This window comes from Aspergillus heteromorphus, assembly GCF_003184545.1.
Source record: "Aspergillus heteromorphus CBS 117.55 chromosome Unknown BO70scaffold_23, whole genome shotgun sequence".
Taxonomy (NCBI): domain Eukaryota; kingdom Fungi; phylum Ascomycota; class Eurotiomycetes; order Eurotiales; family Aspergillaceae; genus Aspergillus; species Aspergillus heteromorphus.
In genome coordinates this window covers 551,912-576,478 of record NW_020290428.1, presented here as the reverse complement: position 1 = coordinate 576,478, position 24,567 = coordinate 551,912, and the positions used below count along the sequence as shown (strand labels likewise).

The window sequence follows — 24,567 nt, the reverse complement described above, 5'->3', positions numbered from 1 at the left end:
AAGGCGGAGAGGAAGGCAGGACGGATTGGGGGTGGGAGAGGTGGCCTGTGAAGAAATGCAGTGGCCGTTCTCGACAGGGATGGGCGTGCAGGTGGTGGTGGTGGTTATGGTGGTGGGTGGGTGGGTGGACAAGGGCGTTTTCGATTCGGAATGGGTGGGAAAAGGACGAATCGATCAGGTCTGCACCAAAACGGGTATCGGGGAAGTGGAGGGGGGGGGGGGGGTGGAAGAAGAAAACGAAGAGGGGGGGGGAGGGGGTGGTGGGAGTGGAAATAGCAGGAAAAAGGAAAGAAAAAGAAAAAAAGGGAAAAAGAATCCAAGGAAAGGGAAGGGCCAAAAGAAGATGAGAAGGTTGATCAACAAAGTGGTGTTGGGTTTTTGGCAGAGCTTTGGGGGGGAGGAGGAGAGGGAGGGAGGAAGGAAGAGAGAGAGAGAGAGAGAGTGAGAGTCTCAGAGAGAGTGAGAGACTGAGTGACTGAGTGACTGTGACTGTGACTGAGACTGAGACTGTGAGAGAGCGAGAAGAAAGAGAGCGAGTTCCACTGGGCTGGAATTGGAATGGATAGCCTAACTTGGCCGGATTCCTCTGGCTGAATTCAGGCAGGCCCCGTCAAGCCAAAGCGGCTGTGGATTTGTGGAGGGGAATGAATTGACTGACTGACATCTCTCTATTATTATTATTTGCCCCCCCCTCCTCCCCCAAATCCTTCCTCACAACCACCACGCAACTGCAAGAGGCTCGCTGGCTCACTAGCAGCCATAGCTTATCCATAGTGTTGGTTCTGGTCGGGTTCTGGTCCTGGTCGGTCGGTCGGTCGGTCCTGGTCCTCCTGATCTCTGCGATCCAACGCTCTTAACGGCTACTCTATTTAATCCTCCTGCCTGCACACTCTCTCTCTCCCTCCCATTCCTCTCACCTCCTCCTGCTCCCTCAGACGGGAAGTGCGGGTACTCAGCCCAGTGTCTAGGCCCAATGTCTGCATCGCCTGGCCAAAGTACGATCGTGGCCATTCCTGCTACTCCTAGCTAGTCGTGGTTAACTGACCACCGGCTCATCTGATCCCTACTATTCTTATTCCAGCGCACGCTAGCAGGACTATCACTAAATCTCGGCCTACTCAGAACCCCCAGCAAGTCCGGCATGGAGAACGGGCACTAGTGGCCTGAAGCCTGAAGTTTCCGGCTTCTAACAGGCAGACCCTACAGCACTGCTAGGCATAGGCACTATGGAGTACTGGCTAGATACTTACTTAGAAAGCACAATTCGGCTTAACTACTTCAAATTCCCAGCCAAACTCACGTTTCATACTTGGATTCATATTCGAGTCCCCCCCCGCCCAAAGCGATGGACGACAAAACTCAATTCCTGGACGGAGGAGCGATCCTCGAAACAAAGCACAGTCCAGTTCCTACCGCTGTCTCGGCCGCTGCGCTGCGCACCGCCTGCCGGCCGTTCATCGTCTGATGTGAATCATGTTACAGCACCTGAGCACACAGCCCACCGGGGGTATTTCCACTGATACTCGCCCTGTACCGAATACGCCATGCCGGTCGATTGCGTTCATCGTCGTCCCTGCACGGCCCACTCGCCTTGCCCGTTTGGGGTCTGCAAGCGAGATTTCCCGGTCCCGGGGAGTCACGTGTGGCTGTCGCGGTACGGCCACTGGTATTCCCCATACAAACACGTAACAGTACCTTGCTTGCAGCTTCAGTTCATTCAACCATCATGGGCAGTCAGAAGTATCATCAGTAAATAATAGTTACTACTACTGTAGTAGTAGTAGTAGTAGTAGTAGTAGTAGTATAGGATAGAGTTAGACCCTAGACATCATCCCCACGGTGGTGGACAACCCAATCCCCTCGCCCGAGATCACCGGTTGTGTCGGAGACCATCTGGGGCAGGCAGCCCAGCCCACAAGCCCGGAAGCTGAGGAAAGCCATCTGTTTGCCCATCCATAGAACCAAGCCGTAAGCTACCACCACCCACTGCACCTGCACCTGTCTGTCTGTCTGTCAGTCTGTCAAGGCACTTACTTCAAAGCAAAGGATATTATTGTTTGTGTTTTGCAACGGGTCCCGGGCTGGGGGAAAGTATACTGTGTACTGTGTACATCATCACTTTTTTTTTGTTTTCCCGCGCTTGACCACTCACCAGTCAGGGAGGAACGCGAGGGAAGGGAGGCGAAGGGAGGGAAGCGAAGGGAGGGAGGGATTCGAGGGGCGTTCCGATTTGCCACTGCTATACTCCGCAGTCCGTGATGTACATACATACCAACCAACCAGGCCAACCCAGGCAGGATGCCCGGGAGACAAGACGGACGGGTGACATTCTTCATCCCCTCCCATCCCATCCGTCCCAGGACACAATGTACGGGGTAGATACATGGGGATGGAGAATGGCAAACAACATCAACTACTACTACAGCATTGTTAACCCCCAACCCTGAATAAACCGGTTGCTGTCAGGTCAGGTGCCCACGCCCACCTTACCTACCTACCCATCCTCGACCTCAGCCCAGCCCAGCCAGTCAGTCCCAAGAATACCTAAAAACTAAAGACATTAAGACTAAAGACTGAGTGAGACACCAGCCTTGCGTCACCGTGTATCATGACTTTTTTTTTCTCCGCCCGGAACCCGAGGCCCCCAATTACCTTGCTATTATTGTTGTTGTGAGATATCATCCCCCATTCCTCCGACCCGTTATCGCGATGATCTTCGAACCTACCTATCCGGTCAGACCGGGTTGTGTTGGATCCATGGGTGGTCAAGAAGTTCCTGCAGACTCAGACTCGGACTCTTGCTCGTTGAATCATAGGTTGATTAGTAGATAGAATAAGCTGATTATGTTGGGTCTGGATCGGCATGGAAGTCTGGGTCTGAGTTCTAGGTTTCGGGGGGCCATGTTTGTTGGTTAGTTTATGGGGGATTTATCGAAGTCGATTGCAATGACTGGTATAAGTGAGTGGGTGGTAGAGGTATAGTTATAGTGGATGCTGTCATTGACTAATGTCTAATGTTTATGTCTATGTCTATGTCTATACCTAATTTCCCCAGATAAGTAAAGTAAAGTAAAGTAGTAAAATTAGATAGAACGACCCCAGACTCAGGAGTCAGTCAGCCCAACACCACCCACACCACTAGGTACTTCTCTCCCCCAAGAAAGACAAACAGACAGACAGAGAAGACAGACAACACCTGCAAGCCTGCAAGGCCCCAGCCCTCCCTCCCACTCTACCACAGTACCTACGTATGACAAGACACAACAACTGGTGGAAAGACACCCGACACCGTCGATCACTGATGTAATCAACACACTACCACCACCACAACAACAACAACAACAACTGTCACCATCATACAGAGTACACAGTAAGGTAGTAGTAGATAGCCCAGTAAGCGCGATGTACGCATCTGTATCCGTATCCGTCCGTATCTTCGGCGAAATAAAGTACTTACCACACATACATTACAGGCAAGCGAACAGACTATCACTCAGCCTCCCTGCTGGGTTGGTGTCCAACGATCGAGGCCCTGGCTTACTCAACGACGTCATTGTCGGACATCGGATGGGAGGGAGTCTTAACCGTGGAGTGAGTGGGTCGGATGGTAAGGTAATTAATTGCTGGTTTGGATTTTATGTACTTAGTACGAAGTAGTTTTGGTCTTGGGTTTCATTCTTGGGATTTAGTTATGGGGAAAGGGATGACAATTGTAATATTAATATGGGGGTGGGTGTATAGGTGGTTGTGGTGTAAGTAGTACATGCTGCATGTGGGTTGGCTGTATATGCAGGCTGGCAAGCTGTAGTACCTAGTATGTATGTATGTATGTATGTATGTATGTGTGTGTGTGTGTGTGGTGTCGGATAGCACGACCTACCGTATGCTATGTCTACCTACATAGTACATATATGCTGTGCTGTGCTGTGCTGTATAGAACTTTTATATACTCCGTACCTCGTATGCATTTTGAACTAGTACTACTAGTTCGCCAATACTGCTGCTGCTGCTGCTGCCGTGACACAGTAAATAAATATAAGTACTGATGTAGACAATACCCTGCACCCCCATTAAGTAAGAAAAAGAAACCCCATTAAACCACACCCGAGTAAAGCGACAAAAGTACACGATTCGTCACATTATATCCATCCTGATTATCTCAAGCCTCGACCACTCCATCCGCAGCAAAATCCTGGGGTAATAATTCACCCCGATCCCCTGCGATAGATCTACATTCACCAGATAGACTACCACATAGTACCTTGATAGGCCTAACAAATCAGATACACTAGATACCACCTAGATAGGAAGCATAGTAGTTAGTACTTTAGAGCGGAGTATATGACCTACCTAGTACCTACTATAGTAAGTACAAAGTAAAGTAAAGTAGCAAGGAACGTGCCCATTTCAGACAGACAGCAAATAAGATATCTATCGGCATCTGATATATTTGCCCCGTCTCTCGTGTCTGGGCTGGGTTGATGATGATCACCGCCACCAACCTGTCTACCTACCTACATTATACATTATCTCCCAGGGCGGAAGTTGGAAGAACATCTTGGTTACCTAATTAGGTAGGTGGGATACCTGGACATAGCCGTGTTGACTCAATACCATAATATTAATCCCACAAGATACTTATATCCCCAAGATCGAGAACATGCTTATAACGTGCTTGCTGGGACCCGCAATTCCAAGTCCCGTTCCATCAACACAAACTTGAAAGTTGAACTGCCTGTCCTGTTAACAAGTCAACAGTTACCAGTCACCAACAACAGTCAACAACAGCAGCAGCAGCAGATAACGGCGACGGTTGCAAGCAAGCAAGCAAGCAAGCAAGCAAGCCACCCATGCATCAAGCAGCGCCTTGATTCGACGGCCTGGCGCTTCCCGCCCCGGACTCATCCCCGGCCAATCCGGTGTCCTGGCTCGAGGCTGAGTCAGGTATCTATCCTGTCTGTCACTGTCAGACCGGCACAGGATGAGGACCTTTGCAATATGCATAGTACCAACCATCGTGTCATGTCATTTGACGCCATTCTCTAATTAATTTGTACACTACTCGTGGTGATCAGCTACTTTAGGTGTAGTACTCGTGTTGATCAAAATCTGGTGGGTTTCCTCCCCCCCCATATCGTAGTAATAATAGGTAGTAGGTGCTATCCTAGTATGATACAGGATCTTCGGTCGCTTTTAGGTACATCAGAAGGAGACAAAAACAAAAAAAGTCACAACAGTATACGAAGGGGGGAATGAAAACAAAATGTTCGTCAGACCAGAGGTTCAGTTTCAGCATCAGTAGCGCTGGGGAAGTCGGTGGACTACATCCCTCCCCCCCTCGAGCACGACCCGCTCCGGGTTGCTCGGGTCATAGTACCGCTCTTCCCGGGCCAGAGGACGCGCAGACACATACACGGGCCGCTCGATGTACTCTCTTGGCTGCCGCGTCCCGTCATCCACGTACACACTCACATCGCGCCCGCCCGGCCGCACGCTTTCCACCCGCTGGATCACCTCGCGCGGCTCTTCGTACGGCCGCACGCTTGGCACCCTCACGATCCGCTCCCGGGGAAGCTCCGCCTCGTCGAGGTACGTCGGACGCCGTGCCGCATATTCGCCCACCTGGACGCTGGCACTACGGGGGAACGGCTCGCGTTCGTCCAGCGGCGTCGCGTACGCCCGCCGTTCACTGGGGGCCGGCCGAGCGTAGTCGGCGACCCGTCGATAAGCCGCTTGTGGAGGTGGCATTTCCTGCACGTACCTTCGACCGCCATACGGGTCCTCCAGAACAGATGCGGCCCGCACGCTGGCATGGCGCAACGCAGCCTGGTCGTCGTACACGTCGCCGCGCGGGATCCGGCTCGAGGGGGGAGGCATGGCCTGCATCCGGGGGGCAGGCACCGTCTCGTACCACTGATTGCCATGCTCGTCGATCACAATCCGCCGGGCTGGCGGGGCCATGATCCGTATTGGAGGCTCTTCTTCATAGTAGGTCTCGCGCAGTCGCGGGGACGAGGGCGATTCTCCCGCCGGGATATAGCGTCTCACCGGGGGCGGGGCTAGCTCATCATAATACCTGAACCCTGGCGGGGGACGCTCGACAATCGCGTAAGACCCGGCCCGGATCGACTGGGGACTGGCTTGGTCAATATATTCACGCGCATATTCGGGCTGCCGGGCTTGATGTTGGAGGCTCGCGACTCGCCGCAGGTCTTGATCATCCCGCCCCGGACGTCTGGCACTGAGTCTGGAGACGGTCCGCGGGACGCCCGGATCGCCGTGAGGGTCGTAAATCTCATACTCGTAGGCCGGCTCTCGGATCGGGGGCTCTCTCCGCTCGAGCACGGGAGTGTATCGGGGCGAGGCAATGTCGATGTACACAGGTTTTTCCTGAGGTTGACGGGTTCTGTAAGCATGTGGAGTATCTGCAAACGGTGGCGGCGAAACAGGCTCTGCCTTGATGACCGACTCCTCCATTCTGTCTGGTGCTTGCGCTCTAGTATACGAGGGACGAGTCCGATCCCGCTCATCTTGCAGTCTCCTACGTTTCCTAGACGTCAACGGCTGGCTAGGAGCCTCGGGGCTAGAGGGCCGCCCCGGACCGTAGTCCGGGCCGGAGTCTTTGACCTGATGAACCGAAGGCACCTTGGCAATGGCAAGCGGGGAGACTCTGGACGGCTGTGGAGCGGCAGGTGAGGTTATGTGATTTCGCACAATCCTTACGTCGTCTCCCGGTGAGAGTGACATGCGGGCATGGCGGGTCCGCTCTTGTGGCCGCCCCTCGGGCGCTCTTCGCTTTGTGCCGGTTGGATATCCCCTCTGGAACCCATGGTTATCTTCCCTCTCCATCGGCGCTACCCCGGGAGCCGGAGGCGAGTACTCTGGTTCTTCGAACGCGTCGGTCGGCGGGTGGGTTTCTTGGTATCTGCGAGCCGGAAGCTCCGTCTCACCACGGCGCGGCTGCCTCTGATGATGGTAGGGTAATCGGTGGTCTGCCACGGGGTAAGTATCTTGCACATCCTGATCCGATCCAGTTCTGTTGAGGGCTTCAAGCCGATGCAACTCATCTGAATAGTTTTCTGCTGGGGCTTCAGTAGCAAGTTCCTCGGAGTTAGACTGAGGCACCGGGGACTGTTTTGGTGGATGGCCATGGGGCGGGGAGTCTGGGGCTCTACTGGAGTAGAACGAATTCTCGTCAAAGGAGTCACTGCCCTCGCCAGGGGCAGGCACTTCCGCGGACGGAGATGGGTTGACCATTTCAAAGGCCTTCACCAGCACATCGGAAACGTCAAAGTCCGGCTTCGCGTCCTGCAGCGAGGCCTTCTGCCTCGACTCCTGCCTCTTCTGCTCCAGCTGTTCCCGCAGCACTCGCTCCACCCGCTGCCGCTGCAGTTGTAGCTCTGCCCGGACCAGATCATCCGACTTGGTCAGGAAGATGGGATCAATCTCCGAGGCAGGCTTTGGAACCATACGCGACGGCCCGGTGGCGCTGGAAGGGACACTCCCGGTGGTGGGAGCCTGCCAGGTCGCGGACTTGGGCGCCGACGGCGCGGGAGGGGGTTGAGTCTTTGGGGAGGTCTTCAGCTGGTCGGCCGTCTTTACCTGAGCTGGCGTGGAGGCCGCGGCCGTGGGCGGTCGAGCGGCCGGCTTGCGAACAAACTGCTGGGGCACCTTCAATCTAGGGTGAGTTCCAGAAAATATATCGTCACTTATTCTCAGGATCTTCTCATACTCCTGCACCTCCTCGCTGGCCGACAGCCTCGTAGCAATACTACCACCTGAGGGGGGTGGGGGTGGGATCTGGGCTGTAGCCATGATCTAGGGCCCGGAGAAATTAAGCTAGGCCAAGAGATGAACCAAATGAGGCTTCTGCATCAGCTGTGGGCCGGTCGCAGCAGTCAAATCCAATTCACTGCCTCACTTGTCAGTAGAGAGACCAGGATGGGTGGTCAGAGAGAGTAGGGAGGGGAGGGAGTGAGATGTGGGTGAAGGTGGGAAGGAGGAGGAAGCAGAGGAGGAAGAGGGAGGAGGAGACGGGAAGTTGTGCGGGAAGATGGGAAAGTTGAACGGGGAGGAGGAAAACGGTAGCGCCGCTTTGTCAAGGCGGCGGCCAGCTTGCAAGGCGTGCGTCTGGCTGGGTAGTCTGGACTGGGACTGACTGGCAGGGCAGCCCGGCTCCTCCCGCCGCCGCTCGGACATCTCAAGACCGGACTCAGCATACGCCGTTCTTGTTTCTGGAACCTCACTCCCTCTGGAAATGGTCCATCCACCCCTGCGCGCCATCCGGAGAGTATCGCTGACTCCCACTCTACTCCGCGCGCCATATATCCCCCCCTCCTCGCACTCCCTCCTCGCCTGTCGCCGCCTCGCACCATCCCCTCTGCCCCGTCGCAATATCGCCAGTATCCCGGGTGCCCCCCTTCTCCGATCCCGCAGAACCATGTCCACCACCACGGCTTCCAGCACGCCGCTGGACCCCCGGCCAGTCTTCTTCTTCGACATTGACAACTGTGTAAGTGCATCGCCACGTCACCTCCCTCACCGTCCATTACTGACCTGTCTCCCTCCAGCTCTACTCCAGAGGTGCGCGAACCCACCCCACCCACCGAAGCCCTCATCCGCAGCCCCCCTAACGAACCGCATATCTACAGGATGCAACATCCACGATGAGATGCAGAAATTGATCAGTGAGTCTGCGCACCCTTCCAGCACCACACCGACTCTCCAACAACCCACGCGCTAACCAATCCTCTACCACCAGCCCAATTCTTCATCAAACACCTCTCCCTCAACGCCGATGACGCACACATGCTTCACATGAAATACTACAAGGAGTACGGTCTCGCTATCGAAGGTCTCACACGCCACCATAAGATCGATCCGCTGGAGTTCAACCGCGAAGTCGACGATGCGCTGCCCCTCGACGATATCCTCAAGCCGGACCCCCAGCTGCGTCAGCTGCTCGAGAACATTGACCAGAGTAAAGTGAGGCTGTGGCTGCTCACAAACGCCTACGTCACCCACGCGAAGCGCGTCGTGAAGCTGCTCCAGATCGATGATCTGTTCGAGGGCATCACGTACTGTGACTATGCGGAGACCCCGCTAGTCTGCAAGCCCAGTCAGACCATGTATGAGAGGGCAGAGAGGGATGCTGGGGCATCGAGTACGGCTGAGTGTTATTTTGTTGGTATGTTGTCCTGCCGCTTTCCTTTCCTTTTCTTCTGCGCGGTGCTGACAGAACTCTAGATGACTCTCATCTCAACTGCACTCATGCCACGGAGCGCGGCTGGGCTGTCGCCCATCTTGTAGAGCCGGGGCTCCCCGTGCCCAATGTGCCGGCTTCCCCGTACGTTATTCAAAGCCTAGAGGAGCTGAGGGCCTGCTTCCCCAGCCTGTTCAAGAGCAATTAAGTATAGAGGGGCTATTCCTGGCGATAGATAAAGCTCATGTGTGTATACGATCTCTTATGTTTCTAGATACCACGAAGACTGCAAGCGACGGTACTTGAATGGACGCTGTGGTGCGGAGTTATAAATGGTGATTCGGAGTTTTGTGTGATATCACTTGCATTATGGGTCATAGATAGTAGTAGGAAGGATGTTTCGCGGAGCCCCTGACTAGTTAACCATCTGATTCCCGTGCCTCGCTGCCTGAGGCCCCCCAGGCCGAGTGGTCGGGCGCGGATCGCGTCCTGAGGCTCCGAACGGGGGAGCTTCCCCGAACCCCCAACACCGTCAACACCGTCAACACCATCCCTCCCCTCCCCCCACCTCCAGGACAATCCAGTGTCGGCGCAGGGCATCGCTATAGCCCTGAATGATTTGATATGGCGGACCTATCTCCCGGCCATGTGGTCACTCTGACTGACGGTCGGCAGGCCACCGCTCGGTTTGTTGGCCCGACACACTTCGCGGTGGGTGAATGGATAGGCATCGAATTGGACGAGCCCACAGGAAAGAACGATGGCGCTGTACAGGGCGAGAGATACTTCGACTGCCAGCCCGGATATGGCATGTTCGTCCGGCCCTCTGCGATCGCTGCAATCATCGAGCAGCCCGCACGACCGGCCAAACCGGCTCCCCCCAAGGTGAGCGATACCAAACCAGCCGCGAGCAGAACGCGCGCCCAAAGTGGTGCTGTGGCTGGTCTCAAGAGGCCAACGTCGCTGTCCGCTGCGAATACCAAGCGACACAGCGCCGGCTCGGCGAGTCCGACGTCGGCCCTGAGAGGTGCTTCCCAGCGCTTGTCAACAAAGGTATGATACCATGCAACCCATACCCATTGAGGACGCCAATGGCATGTTGAAGCTAATCATGCTTGCTCGCATGATAGTCTCCTACGAAGTCGCCTACGAAAGCTACCGCCACCCCCCTCTCGAACCGATCCTCCGCGAGTAGCACCCCGCGGCCATCTGCGGTGACGCCCAAGTCTCGGCCGTCGATCAGCTCCAAGTCCTCCATGCCCCCCCCGCCGCCCCCGTCAGCAGCAACTCGCACAGCTCGGTCTTCCATATCGGCCCCGCCGAGTAAAGCAGGCAGACCGAGTGTTCAGGGGGCGGTCTCGGCGCCCACAGGACTGTCTAAGCGTCCTGCGTTGCGACCAGCGGCTTCTACTAGGGTGTCGGAAGAAGCGGATCCTGGAATAAGCCCCCAGTCGGAGGATTTCGAGGCCGGCTCTCCTGATGCTGAGGGGGAGTCTCCAGATGATGGGGAATCGGTTCCCAGGCTCTCCAGGCCAACACCGAGCTCATTGCGCGCGGGTTCCGCCAGTCAAAAGCCACAGCCATCTTCTTCGCACCGCCAATCTCTCGGCGGCACTGCCGTGTCGCGGGAGCTGGATGAGCTGAAAACCAAATTGCGGGTGATGGAGAAGAAACGGGCCGATGATCGAGACAGGCTGAAGGCCCTCGAGCAGTTGCAGTCGGAACGAGACAAGTTTGAGGGGATCATCCAGAAGTTGCAGGCGAAATACCAACCCCAGCAGTTAGAGATCACCGATCTGCGCAAGAAGCTGAAAGATTCAGAAGCCAGGCTCGAGGAGATCGAGCGACTCCAGGCGGAGCATGACTCACTCATGGAAATGGCTACGCTGGACCGCGAAATGGCAGAGGAGACCGCGGATGCCTTCAAAAACGACTGCGATGCGCTAAGAGCCAGGGTGGAAGAACTTCAGCTAGAAGTCGAGATTCTGCGCGAAGAGAACGAAGAGCTTGGTCAGGTCATGAGCCCCGAGGAGAAATCGAGCCATGGATGGCTGCAGATGGAAAAGACCAACGAGCGCCTCCGAGAAGCGCTCCTCCGTCTGCGTGATATGACCCAGCAGCAGGAAACAGAACTCAGGGACCAGGTCAAGGAGCTCCAGCAGGATTTGGAGGACTATGCTGCTATCAAGTCCAAGTATGAATCGACCAAGGAGAAATTGCTTGTGTCGGAGAACAACGTTGAGGATCTCAAGCAGCAGTTGGAGACAGCTCTGGGGGCTGAAGAGATGATTGAAGAACTCGCAGACAAAAACATGCGGTATCAGGAAGACATCAACGAACTGAAGGCCGCGATCGAGGACTTGGAAGCTCTGAAGGATATCAACGACGAACTGGAGTACAACCACATCGAGACAGAGAAACAGCTGCAGGAGGAGATCGATTACCGGGAAGGCCTCTTCAACGAGCAGTGTCGGAGAATCGTCCAGCAAGACGAAGCCATCGACGAGCTGGAATACACCCTGGTCCGCTTTCGAGAACTGGTTTCTGCCCTGCAAGGAGATTTGGAGGATATGCGAGCATCGCAGCAGATCTCCGAAGCCGAGGCCACCGATCTCACAAGTCGTTCTCGTACCATGATGGATCTCAATCTGAAGCTTCAGGCATCTGTTGCGAAGACACAGACCAAGACAATTGACATCGAGCTCGACCGCATGGATTCAGAGGAGGCATCCCAGCACCTGTCTATCTTGAAGTTGTATCTCCCCGAGTACTACGAGAGCGAGAAGAGTGCCGTTCTCGCGCTTCTCCGCTTCAAGCGCGTTAGCTCCAAGGCAACATTGATGAACAACACTTTCCGTGAGAAGATCTCGGACCAAGCCTCCATATCCACCGTTCTGGAGGATGTGTTTGTTTCCCATGATGTCATGGAGAAGCTGCAATGGATTGCTGCAATTTGCAACCGTTTCGTGAACTACATCACTGGCTGCTCCGCAGAAGGCTTCGAAAGCATAAAGGGTGCTTTGTTCGAGATGGAGCCGGTGGAGCGCACCTTGAACTTCTGGATCGAAGCCCTGAAAAAGAACGACGTCAACCTGAAGAAGTGTGGCGTCGAGCTGCAACGATCCATCGCACTCCTGTCCCATCTGGCCGAGACTCTGCTCCCAATCTCTCTCGAGACATTTGCCGACGAACTTTGCATGCGCTCGATGTTGGCCCAATCCTACATCGACCATGCTGCCTCTGCAGTATCACGGCTGAGGTCGTTGTTACAGTCCAAGCTTGTGGCCCCGGAAGGGAACGACGAAGAGCACACATTCCTCTACAACAAGATGGAAGGGCTTGTCTCTCAAGCTCGCGGACTCAAGGTCGCCATGGGAAAAATCTACCGGTCCCTTGAGGAGCTACGCTCAAGATCCCTTGGTCTGTCGCATGACGTTGTTGGGCCCTTCAAGCAAGCCGAAGAAGCCGCCAAGGACCTGTCCGATATGACCCGCCAGCTGGGAGAGAACATCGTCCTGCTGGTTGTCGACGAGAGCCGCACGGAGGCTCTGACCCTGGAAGAATCCCTGACGACCATGTCTCAAATCTCCACCCTGTACGCCCAGCCCTCCGAGACCGGGAGCGAAAGCAGCGACACCATGTCCCTCATCGGCAATCGGCTACGCAGCCTGGGCGGCTTCCTCGAAGAGCTCGACTCAATCACCTCCGATCTATCCATCACCACCGAGTTCGAAACTCGCCCCTCCCCCTGGACCGTCCGAGCCGAAGAACTCAAGTCCAACAAAACCATCTCGCCCGACGCCGACGAAGAGATCCGCCGCCTCAAGAACGAAATCCACGAAGCGTCCACCGCCCTCGGCGTCAAAGACAAGACCATCGAAGAGCAGACCATCAAAGTCGAGCTCGTCGAGTCCCGCATGCGCGAAGCCAGCAAAAAAGCCTCGATGGTCAAAGACCTCGAAGCCGAGATCGAAACCGCGCGCACCCAAAAGTCCGACCTCGAAGCCACCGTCCAAGCCCAGCGCAAGGACCTCGCGGCCCTCGAAGCCGAACGCGACGACTTCAAATCCCGCCTCGAAAAGCTCAAACGCATCTCCGGCACCACCGGGGCCACCAACCCCGAAGGCGTCGTCGTGGACCCGGGCCTCTCCCTCGCCGCCATGCGCGAGAACGAGGCCCTCCGCGCCGAGGTCGAAAGCCTGCAAGCCGCCGTCCGCTACCTCCGCGAAGAAAACCGTCGCGTCAACATGCTCGATCCCTTCTCCGTGCAACGCTCCGCCGAAATGCACTCCTGGCTCGACGTCCCTCTCACCGAGGCCCCCCTCTCCCCCCACCGCGAGAAACTCCACCAAACCGCCTCCGAAAGCAGAGACGTCTTCACCCACCTCCTCAAACTCACCAAGGACTCCTCCGTCGTCGACCTCAAATCCACCACCACAACCACCTCATCACAAGAAACCACTACCCGCGGTACCTGGCGTCCCGCGAAATCCAAACTCCGGTACCAGGTGCTCCAGCAGCGCGAGAACTTCCAGCGCTGGGCCGAATGGCGCGACGATATCATCACCCATGAACGCGAGCAGGACCGCGTCGCTGCTGCCAAGAAGAATAGGCTTGTCCGTGGTCGTCCGCAGGGTCCTCCGATCGCTCGGAATAGTATCTATGGGTTGCCGCAGGGTCTGGGGATAGGGCGCACGTGGGAGGTTCTGGGTATGGTTGAGCATGATAGTCGGAAGGCGTTTGATCGGTCGTTGGAGACTGTTGTGGCGCCGCCTTTTTAGATTATCTGATGAGTGAGTGGGTGATTGACTGATGGTCTGGTTGGTGGGGTTTTTGGATGTGTGGGAGGAGAGGAGAGAATTGGTCCGTGTCGATGGAAGATATCTGTCTGTCTGTTTATCTGTTCCTTTCACCATCACTATACCCCACCAATGCTGTACCACTATAACAAGCTATTCTGTGTATATTGTTGACAAGATACATGCACATACATACATACTAGAAGGGGGGGGGAGAGAGAGAGGTCTGGCAGGTCCAGATCTAAGATTCTCGCGTTTAGTGGCGGACGGACGGACGGACGGACAGACAGACAGACAACATACTGATATGTGACGCTTTACTGTGATTTAGTTTTGAATATAGATGATCAGCAGAAGCAGCAGCAGGGTGCTTTAAATTGCAGATACCTAGGACCTATTACCCACCCCCACTGAATAGGGGGGAGGAAGTTAACCAGTAATTAATGACTCGGAATAACACCGAAGAAGATGGATAAATAGATGGATGGATGGATGCAATACGGAGAAATAAAACACCAAAAAGATAGAGAGATAAGTAATGCATGAAATGAACAGATCAGGTTAGGTCACCACCACCGAAACCACCCTTTGCCTCTTTCTCCCTGTCCTTGGCCCTGAACTTGAACTTGAGCTTGATCTTGACCCTCAGCCCTACCTCCCTCCACATCCCTATCCTCATACTCATTCTCATCCACATCCTCATCCACATACCCTTCTCCCACAGCCACACCTATATCCTTCCCCTTCCCCTTCCCTTTCCCCTTCCCCTTCCCTAAACCCCTCCCCGTCCCAACCCCAAAGACATCTCCATTCCCGTACACAGACCCATTCGAATTCATATCCATATGCGCCCCTCCGTTGATAGTATATACCCCCGACGCAAGCGTAACCCCATCCCTAGCCCCCCTGATACCTCCCTCCCTTTCATCCCCCTCCCCCTCCCCCTCCCCCTCCCCTCCCCCTCCCCATCCTCACTATCTCCCCCCTCAACCCTAGAAACAACATCCTCCAACACCAAAAGCTCCCTCTCAATAACCTCCGCCCAATTCTGCACGTCGCCGATCTCCTTGAGCCCGATGCGCGCCGTATCCGCGACCCCCGCCCACTGGCTATTCAGGCGCGCGAGGTCCGCCGTGGTGCGCGCCAGCTCGGTCTCCTGGCGCTGCAGGGCCGCGGCATTCGCGTGCAGCGTTTGGGTCCGTTCGCGGAGCGGCGCTTCGTAGGTGCTGCCGACGGAGAGGAGGGTTGCTGTGAAGGCGGTTTGGGCGGTGGATTTCTCGGGAGTGGGGTTTGAGGGGGTTGGGATGGGGTTTGGGTTTGCTGGTGCTGGTGGGGGAGGAGGGGAGGGGAGGGGGAGGGGGAATAGGATTGCGATTGGGGCATTTTGGGGGTGGGTTGAGACGGTTGGAATGGATAGAACAGGGTTGGGGGAGGGTATCGAATCCGGGGTTGAAGCTGAGATTGCGAAGGGCGAGTGGGGTAGGAACTAGTAAGGTGGTCTGCTGGGTAAGGAGGGTGGATATGAAGCTGATTGATGTATTTATTGGTAGGTGAAGAGTTGAGAGTCCGAGGTAAGTACTTCTTAAAAGGTTAGAATCATTGCCAGTGTGGTTGTGGTGATGTTGTACGGAGTATATGGGGGAAATAATTACTGGTAAAGGGTTGTAGAAGGGACAGGGCATGTAGAGTGTCTGAGTGGAAGTTGAGGATGGTGTATGACGATAGATAGAGATAGTTGATGAGGTCTTCTATATATCAACTGTAATCAGGTGGGGTAAGAATTATCGACAGTGACAGTCAGACTTATTTATAGCCATGAAGTAGCACATGACCTGGCGCTAAGAGGTGGATGTATATATCACAATCTCATTCACAATCGCATTCACAATCTACCTCTACCACCTCTATACTCAGCAGATATAGTTACCCATACCACTAACTACCTAGTAATGATCCGATCTATTAAACAGTACATGTATCACATCATTACATACATTCACAAATCGCTGAATGCCCTAAACGCCCTGCATGCCCCCGAAACAAATATGTGGCAATACTATGTATGGCATGGGAGAGAGACCCAGCTAGATCACAAATCACAAGAATCAATTCCACCCGCCCTACATGCTGGCCAGCTCGTGGTCGATCTGCCGGTCCAGGAAGGCCCGCTTATCGCCCATCAACGTCGTCTGCAGCCGCTGCTCCACGAGGGCGCGCACTATTCGGCGAGTTAGTAATTGCCCAGATATTCATATTCATGGTTCAGTGAAAACTCACCTTGCTTCTTCGTCACCGTGTCCAGATCCACCTCCGCCAAACACCCCCGGATCGCTTCCGTGATGGACCCCTCGTCCGGCCCGCCGGGCCCGTTGCTGCCGCGGAAGTCGAACGCGCTGACCGGCCGCGAGTGCACGCCGCCCACCGGGCTGCGCGAGTTGGGCCGGTTGCCCAGAAGGTTGTCCGTGCTCTGCATCAGACCCACGCTGTGTCGGTTCGTCGGCATGCCGCTGAACTGGCTGAGGTTGCCCAGAGACATGTGCCGCGACGTCGAGTGGCCGTGCAGCGGCTGGTCCGTGTACCGCGTGAAGCTCGACAGGTGCGAGTTGCGGTTGCCCGGCACGTTCCCTCCGAAGGGTGCCGGGGATTGCGGCGGCATGTACGGACTGCTGTTGCGGCCTTGGTGGTGAGGGAAGCCCGTTAGGATCGTCGACGCCGGCTTCACCGACGAGTAGTTCGAGTGCATGTCGTCCATCTCCATAGCCATCTCGTTCTCATACCGCGCCTGGTACAGCTTCTCCGTGCTCATGCCGAAATCGCCGCGCCGACCGGGGAGGTTGTTGGCTAGCGCGTAGTCATCCCAACGCTGCATCGGGACGCTGCGCGGGTCGTAGCCCTCATCGTCCACGGCCACCACCCGCTTGTTGCCCTTCTCTCCGATGACGATACGCGTGCTACCCCAACTGAAGTCGTCTTGCTTCCAGAAGGAATACAGCGGCAGGATAAAGTTGTACACCGGATAGGCACAGAGATAGATGACCATCCATCCGATGTGCTGCCACTGCCGTTTGAGAAGGAAGATAATCGCCTGGAGACCATACACACCCGCCAACATGACAATGGAAATCATGGGGAAGGGCCCGGTGCCACTGGCAACGCGATAGATCAGGTAGCCCAGATAGACACACGTGGCCGGGAGGATGATCGTTCCCAAGAGATCCACCAGCACGACGAAGCGCATGCCAAACAGGCAGAACCCACACATGTCCTTCAGGGCCGCCACTTCTACCAGGTTGTGAATCGTCGAGTTAATCCAACGACGACGCTGCGAGAGAAGTACCGACCACGTCTCCGGCGCAGCAGTGCTGGCAAAGGCGTCGGGGATGAACTTGTACGACATGTGAGGGAAGTGCTTGGTCATTAGGGTCGTCAAGAAACGATCCTCACCCAAAGCAAGCAGGTTCTTCTTATGAAGCGTGTCCACATCGTTGTCGGCATACTCAGCGATGACCGCGTCCGAAATAATCAGTGGTTTGCCCTTGTCGGCAGTCCGGAGACGATACATGCAGAAACTGGAAACGTTAGTCAAAACTTCGCCGAAACATCGGGCTGCTTACCATCCAGGAAGACAGGTGACACTGCCAAAAAGAGACTCGAATGCCTTGGCCAGATGGTGGGAAATGTAGTACTCGTAAACCTGGATCATCGTCCACCAACTACGTTCCTCGTTCTGGAGACTGGTCTCACCGCAGATACCGGCAACCCGGGCGTCATTAGCACAGGCCGCAACCAGACGGTTGAGCGAGTCTTCGCGAACACTGGTATCCGCATCCACCATCAGGCAGTATTCGTAAAGCTCGGGGTCCACACCGATGACGTTGTTGATCTGGTGGAAAATCTCCAATTCAAGCGGCGACATTGGCGAGCGATGGTGAACGCGGTTGAGGAATCTCATGAGAAGAATCTGCGTGTCACGTTTGCCGCGATTGCCAGGCTTGGGCTTACTCTGTTCCGACTCCTTTCCGATCTTGACCACGACAATGTATGGAACGACATTGCCCTCAAATTCGTAGAGACCCGAGTACACCTTTCCGTAGTTGAGTTGCTCGCTGCCCTGTCCGATGGCGTAGCACGGCAAGGCAGGGGGGTCGATCTTGGGGTCCACTCCCAGGATATCCAGGACAATCTTGGGCGTTGGTCGATCGTTGCCGCCACCCACAATCATACCGTCACAAATGACAAAAATCAGCTTCCGCTTGTTGTCGTATTCAAGCGATGTGAGCGAGTCGAGACCTTGGCGCAGCGCGTCCTCTCCTTCTGTGTACGCTGGCACGAGACAGATGACAAATTTGTCCTGAGGTGAAGGACGGCGTTTGGATCCAAATTGAAGAGCACCCAGGAACTTCACAACAATGACAGCGCAGATCAAGACGGTAAAGGCCAGAAGGATCCAGTTGTTGACCGTGCACCGGGGACTCTCTCGGAAATCGACCTTTCCTTTGTAGAAGACGTAGTCGAGACACATCTGGGACTCCTGGAAATCCGTCGTGTTCTTCCACTTATCAGTCACATCCTCACCGGCATAGTCCTTGAAAAGGTCGGTCACGGCGGACGGCAAAAACGCATAAGTGCTATCGTCGTCAAACAAGTCAGCGGTGTAGAAATAATCCGTGAGGTCGTAGATCTTCTCGTGGACGATAACCCAGTAGCGCGAACTCTCCTCGGCTTGCTTCTTGACAGTTTTCCTCGTCCACACAAGGTTTCCTTTGTAGTATTGCTTGATACTCGGCAGATAGATATCCGCGTACCAAGTGATGTTGTGCAGTTTGGTAGTCGTCGAAGGTGTATGATAAGGACCGCAGTCGTGCTCCGCATTGGGATACAGGAGGGCATTCGTGTTGTTGTACTCCAGGGTGACCGACGACTCCGTGACGTATGGCGCGCAGAAAACGGTCAATGGAGGAGGGAAGTACGCATCGAGAATCTCTCCAGCAAACGGCTCCATGTTGGACGTGGTCGTCTCAATCGACGAGTCACTGTGCTGGAGTCTCCAGAATTTACTGATATCATAGACGTTGCCGTGTATACTCACGTAGAAGTCGTTGTTGCCTGTATGCCAACTGACTTGCTCCTTGTTCCAAACCTTGTCCTTGTTCGGGCAAAGGAGGTCACCGAACGCGATGATGTAAAAGCAGACGATTCCGTTGAAAAGACAGATGAAAAAGAAAAGAACCAGCTTTTCTCGCCACGCCATCCGGATGTCCGGACGCTTCATCTGGCCAACCCAGCGCAGTAAAAAAGATGGTATCCAGAAGGTCAATGCCCAGACGGTGCCGGCCCAGGCGCGCCGGGCCGGGGTGATTTCCTTCTTTTCAATGTGTTTGGGGTCCCCGATTTCCGGGTCAATTTCACCACCGTTGTAGTTAGCATAGTCATCTTCGGGAGTATCCCATTTCTTGGTATCGCCCTTGCCACCCAGACCATAGTCACCACCGCCCATATTTAGCGTGTTGGGGATACTGGGGGCGACTGACTTGGCACCGCCGTGGACACTCTGGACTAGCGTGTTTTGCCGCTGCAAGAGGTTGTCTCGACTCCCCAAGAGACTGGTGGATTCGGCCATAGGAGTGCCCGCATAATGCGGCAGGCTAGCATCGAGCATGCTATTCCCGTAGAGGAAGGGGTTGGCCATGGGAGGTTCCTCCGGTTTGAGGTCAAGCATCGTCTCGGCTTCCCACCACGCGTTCTCTCTCATCCAGATCCGCTGGTGGCCCACAAAGGCATCTCCGTTGGTCCAACCCCTTTCCATCAGCCAACTCTCTACCCCTTCCCGACCCTCGTGGCAGCCAAGGCGGCAATAACGGCTAATGAACTCATCGACGTCAAAGTCCGCAGTGAAGTCGAGCTGCTTCAGACGCCGGTTGGCCCATTCAGCGAGTCTCCACTCCCGCAATTGCCGGGACACTGCGCCCGCAGACCAAGCAGCGGTGGGCGTGTGAACGTTGAGAGTCTCGGGCAGGTCATCGGTGGGATGGATAGAAAGATGGTGCCAGATGCGGCTGCTACCCAGGGTGGTCGGGAGGTCAAACCGGCCGAGCTTGCCGAGAGTAATGCCTTCAGTCTCGACAGGGAACAAGATCTTGCGGAGGAATGAGTCCATATCGACCTCTAAGCCGACCTTCTCCAGCACCTCCTGCCGCTTTCCAAGTTCGTACTCCCGTTCGTGCCAGGCCTTGCCGGTGGTAATCCCTAGATCAGCTTCGACCTGTGATACAGCCGAGCTTACCTCGGTCATAACAGCATGTGCGGGGGCAGAGACGGGGATGCCGTCCTCTTTCATTTCAGCGTTGATACCAGCACTGTCGTCGAAGACTTCCCTTACCGCCACGGCCTTGCCCAGAGCAGGTCGAGGAATGTCGACCACGGTGATGCTGACCGTGTCGTCGTCAGTCCACTGACCTCCAGGACCAGAGCCGCCACTCATACTTGGGTCGTGGTCAAGAATTGCTTGGAGCTCGCTGGAGATGGCTTCATTGGCTTTGCCGATCACCCAGTCGACCAATGCCTCGTAGATTCCCGAGATCAACACCTCTCGATCGTCCGTAGAGCACCGATGGAGCAGAACCTCCGGGTCCAACCCAAGAAGGCCGCCGACTTCGTCGCATGCCTCCTCGAGGTCTTCCTGATCGACCAAAAACCCGGTCGCGTTTCCAAGCTTGAGCAGCCCGGCCAAAGTAGCCAGCAGGCCACGCTGAGAAGCTCCCTTGATGCCGATTGACTTGAGTGCGTTTCGGAAGTCTTCTGCGGCTGCGGCATCGTCGGCTGTTGGGAGGAATGATGGCGGCGTGTATGTGCCCGACTTGTTCAACAAGGAATATGTCGAAGCGTCTTGCAAGTTGAGAAACTCCCGTTCGGCCGGGGTTGACACGGAAGACAGGAGGTAGTAGAATACATCGAAGGCACGATAGCCCGGCTCGGATGGCACGTCAAGCAGGCCCTTGCGTACATTGATTCCCGACGTTGACAGTGCCAGGGAGAGCCCGACGATATCGCCTTTCAAGTTGAAGGAGTAGCGAGCGGAGAGTGCCGAATAAAGCGAGTATGAGGGGTTGAAGGATGTTACAGCAGACAGAAAGGGTCGGATGGCAGTAAATGCGGTATGAGTGATATTCGGGGTGGCCAGCGGTAGCGCTGCGAGGAAGGGTTCGAGAATTGAGGGAGTCGATTGATGCGTCGAGCTACCTGGAGTTAGCAAATGCCGCCTTTCTTGCTCGTTGAATGGAAGTGACACTCATGCATACCACAGGACAATACATCCATCCTCAGCTCTTCTTCGCGCGTGCTCCCACGCTCTGACAGCTAGGTCTCGGTCTACGATGCCCCCCTCCTGGCCATTGGATGCCCGCGTAGCCGTGACCCAGGTGTTGACCACCAAACTCGTCGACGCATCCAATTGGTAGGGATGGGCGGTGTTGTAGTATGAGTGCAGCGCATTCAGCAGGCTTGTCGTGGACACCGGACCGGGTGACTGGGCACCTGGCCGAGACGTCGACACGCCGGCTGAATGGCTGGAATAGACGGAAAAGCGATTGGACATGGCTGGTTTTCGGATCGCACAGAAGTCGATTCGACGATGGGGAGGCGAGATGACCTGCGGGATGTCGCCCTAGCAGCCAGATATAACGAGTGCAAAGACCTGGCCGCTGGTTAAAGCATGAGTCCTTCACTCGCGGGCAGGCGGTTGACGCATGTAAATCGACCCCGACGACGGTGACGCTTGACGCTTTTCAGGTCGTAGCGGGTCACAGCGAGGAGAGATGGGGAGATTTGAGTGTAATCACGTTGTCGGTCAGGAATTAGGCGATTTGACGTCCTTTAGAGCGAGCGGTAGGGGCGATCGATCGGAGCGAATGTTGCGGTACGCAGTCTGCTAGTTATTATGATTAAGGGTTCCCACCGATTCAACGGAGAGAGTTGTGTTGTGGAGGAGGGGAGGGCGAGAATCACAACGACAGGAAGCTGGAGGACGATGAATATCCAGCAACAGCAAAGGCAGCAGCGAGAGGGGGGCAAAAAATTAACCACAGACGACGAGCAACCGAGAAGGACGAGGAGAGCGATCGAACGAGCGAGTGAGGAAGTGAGTGAGTGAGTGTATGCGAGGCCGACCCCGATTGTTGTTGTATGTCGCATGTACGGTATCTTACCCTGGAGATAGCTTAACCCCTTCGGGACAGCTCGGTATGGCGGTACGAAAATTACCCCCACCGCGAAGTGGATGCCTGTTTCAATTGGAGTACGATGGGGTCGCTATGGAGTTCGGGCCCGGGGGTTCTTCTGCCTCGCTGCCTCTCCTCTTGCAATTGCAATCGACACCGCAAAAAAAAAAGCACCACGCTTGCTGCTAGCCACCCGCTAGCTAACTCTAAGCAGGGAAGCGCAGGAGATAGGTATTTTAGCCGCCAAACTAAGCATCGCGAAAGAGGACACCTTTTTGTTCGCCTCCCCGTCGTCCCTGCTGGAAGACTTGGGACGCGTGGTTCGAGAAAAAAAATGCAGCGACGGCAGGGCCTGTGCCAGTCGGTGGCCGTGGCAGTGTACCTTGTACCTTGTCCCTTCCATTGTATGTATGTATGTATTTACTTACTGCCTTCCTAGGATGTCAGGTGGCGTGCAGCCGTACTCGACGGGCGGCCAATCGGTGTGGCGGAAAGGGTCAGATCCGTGGCCCTAGACCCTGGCGGACCCCTATAAATGGCACAGCTTGTCTCACCCAGCAGCCCGTATCCAGGCGTACGGTACTAGCGCGCCCTGAGGGTCGCCCACTCTTGACTCCCCAGCACAGTACAACAGTTGTACTTTGTACTAGTACTAGTACTGGATCTACCCGACAGGACAACATTCAATGTCTCAGGCAAAAGCCAATGGGTGCTGACCAACTTGCCACCTTATCACTCTCATCAGCTTTGTTGCTGGGCCCGGCGCCCTTGTTTCTGCTATTTCGGGACACTCCCAGCATGGAGGGGTAGCTGTCATATGCTCTGCCTGTAGGATCGAGACAGCCAGCCGATGCAGGCGGGCAGGACAGTGCTCACCTGAGAGGAGGAGTTATTTTTAATCCCAACGAACCAAACCACCTCCCGAGAAACCTGCGAGAAACCTGGCCATTGTTTTGGTCCGCCGCGTCCTGACTACGACTAAGAATACCCGCCGTATGACGGTCTATTGCTGCTACAGGCTTAGGGAGGTGACTGGTATGTAGGTAAGATGGTAAGGTGTAGGTTACCTATTAATGGTGTGCGACCTCGGTGGTATGAGAGGGAACTCTAAAAATTACCTACTCACAACCAAACCAGCCCAGCTCGCAGCATTGCTGTACAGTGTAGGTAAGCTGTAAGCTGTAACATCTGCTGTTTCGCCCGGTCGACCCGAGGCACGGCGGAAATTGAGATACCCCATACTTGGGGCTATGATTGATGATAAACCAGAGCTGATCCAGATAGATAGACAGGCAGATAGATCTCTTGCTTTTTTTTTCTCCCGGGATCCATCCCCCACGGCCAAACGCGATGGAGCAAATGGAAACGGCCCCTCAGGCGCAGGGTGGGTGGTATTATATCGCATCATTCCAGCGTGTTCTAGATAGGTACTAGATACATACGGGCTCTACCGCCCATGGATCCGCACCAGCCAGGCTAAGAGCCCCTAGTTTCACGCTTGCCGGTTTGGGTCAACCAGATCGAATGATCGGTCCACCCCGACTTGCTTACTTTTCCCTTCAATTCTTGTTTTGTTTTTGTTTTTTTCCTTCGGCCCCTCAGGGTCCTGAGTAAGTCCTGTTATCTAAAGCCAAGTCTTGGGGATTCATGATCGTCCAGTTTTCTAACCGGGGGAGTGTTTGAACACCACAGCACAACTTCACCCTCACGGTTTACTTGGCCGTGCAGAACAGCGTAAAATGGAGCACATACAACCTATGTACTACCGACGTACTTGTACGACGGACCATGCCCCCAAATATCGCTCGAATAGTCGCTATTGAATGCTGATCCACCACCCCTATGACTCGTACGATCCCACTGGGGACACTGCAAACCCTCTTGCATATATTGAGGCCGCCCGCCCCCTCCCCTCCCCGCCCGTGTCCGGGCTCACAAAGAAAAAAGAGGTGTCGGGGGCCTTGTTGATGGTCAAGGGAGAGAGAAGGAGGGGGAACTGGGAGGGGGGAGGGGGCACCAACCCCCTTTTTCGTTTCCCTTTTCATCTGCGTGTGGTGGCGCTGAATGATTGACATCAGATCGATACGGGCGGCCTTGTTGTTGTCGTCGTCGTCTCACATTCTCGCCCGCCCGAGTCAGTGCTAGTAACCCGTAATCCAGAATCCAGTATTATTCTCCTCATCATTCTATCTGAGACCCCCCTTCAGAATCGGAGAGTGAAGAGTGGACAGAGTAGAAGTGGGAGAAGCCTCCGGAGTAATTTTTAAAATCTTGGGGATCGGTGGGTGAGGGTGGTTTCAGCGCTGGCCTCCCATGGGCGCGGATGGGTAAGGTAGGATCCAATGATCCA

The 24,567-nt window shown here is 55.1% G+C and overlaps 6 protein-coding genes across 6 annotated transcripts; 2 read left to right on the top strand and 4 right to left on the bottom strand.

Moving 5' to 3' along the window:
- Positions 1 to 5,101: 5,101 nt before the first annotated feature.
- BO70DRAFT_364441 (uncharacterized protein) lies at positions 5,102 to 8,034 on the bottom strand. The gene has a single exon (XM_025543809.1). It carries the CDS (start codon positions 7,813 to 7,815, stop codon positions 5,296 to 5,298), a length of 2,520 nt encoding a protein of 839 aa, XP_025397110.1. The 5' UTR covers positions 7,816 to 8,034; the 3' UTR covers positions 5,102 to 5,295.
- Positions 8,035 to 8,440: 406 nt separating this feature from the next.
- Positions 8,441 to 9,410, top strand: BO70DRAFT_398776 (putative pyrimidine 5'-nucleotidase; the record flags this gene model as incomplete). The annotated part of the gene is made up of 5 exons (XM_025546812.1): positions 8,441 to 8,512; positions 8,571 to 8,583; positions 8,652 to 8,687; positions 8,762 to 9,187; positions 9,247 to 9,410. The coding sequence occupies 5 exons, from the start codon at positions 8,441 to 8,443 to the stop codon at positions 9,408 to 9,410; spliced, it is 711 nt and encodes a 236-aa protein (XP_025397109.1).
- Positions 9,411 to 10,482: 1,072 nt separating this feature from the next.
- On the top strand, positions 10,483 to 14,368 carry BO70DRAFT_364438 (putative dynactin). The gene has a single exon (XM_025543808.1). It carries the CDS (start codon positions 10,864 to 10,866, stop codon positions 13,981 to 13,983), a length of 3,120 nt encoding a protein of 1,039 aa, XP_025397108.1. The 5' UTR covers positions 10,483 to 10,863; the 3' UTR covers positions 13,984 to 14,368.
- A 199-nt stretch (positions 14,369 to 14,567) lies between these two features.
- BO70DRAFT_296636 (uncharacterized protein) lies at positions 14,568 to 15,343 on the bottom strand (the record flags this gene model as incomplete). The annotated part of the gene is made up of 3 exons (XM_025539543.1): positions 14,568 to 14,603; positions 14,730 to 14,768; positions 14,915 to 15,343. Coding segments are annotated over 3 exons (504 nt in total), but the record flags the coding sequence as incomplete, so codon positions are not given.
- A 517-nt stretch (positions 15,344 to 15,860) lies between these two features.
- Positions 15,861 to 21,766, bottom strand: csmB (putative chitin synthase). Its single transcript, XM_025537848.1, has 4 exons — positions 21,300 to 21,766; positions 17,616 to 21,236; positions 16,279 to 17,570; positions 15,861 to 16,219 (listed from the first exon to the last, which is right to left on the bottom strand). The coding sequence occupies exons 1-4, from the start codon at positions 21,593 to 21,595 to the stop codon at positions 16,122 to 16,124; spliced, it is 5,307 nt and encodes a 1,768-aa protein (XP_025397106.1). The 5' UTR covers positions 21,596 to 21,766; the 3' UTR covers positions 15,861 to 16,121.
- Positions 21,767 to 23,150: 1,384 nt separating this feature from the next.
- BO70DRAFT_107683 (uncharacterized protein) lies at positions 23,151 to 23,777 on the bottom strand. Its single transcript, XM_025537849.1, has 2 exons — positions 23,285 to 23,777; positions 23,151 to 23,226 (listed from the first exon to the last, which is right to left on the bottom strand). Exon 1 carries the CDS (start codon positions 23,623 to 23,625, stop codon positions 23,332 to 23,334), a length of 294 nt encoding a protein of 97 aa, XP_025397105.1. The 5' UTR covers positions 23,626 to 23,777; the 3' UTR covers positions 23,151 to 23,226; positions 23,285 to 23,331.
- Between the last annotated feature and the right edge of the window lie 790 nt (positions 23,778 to 24,567).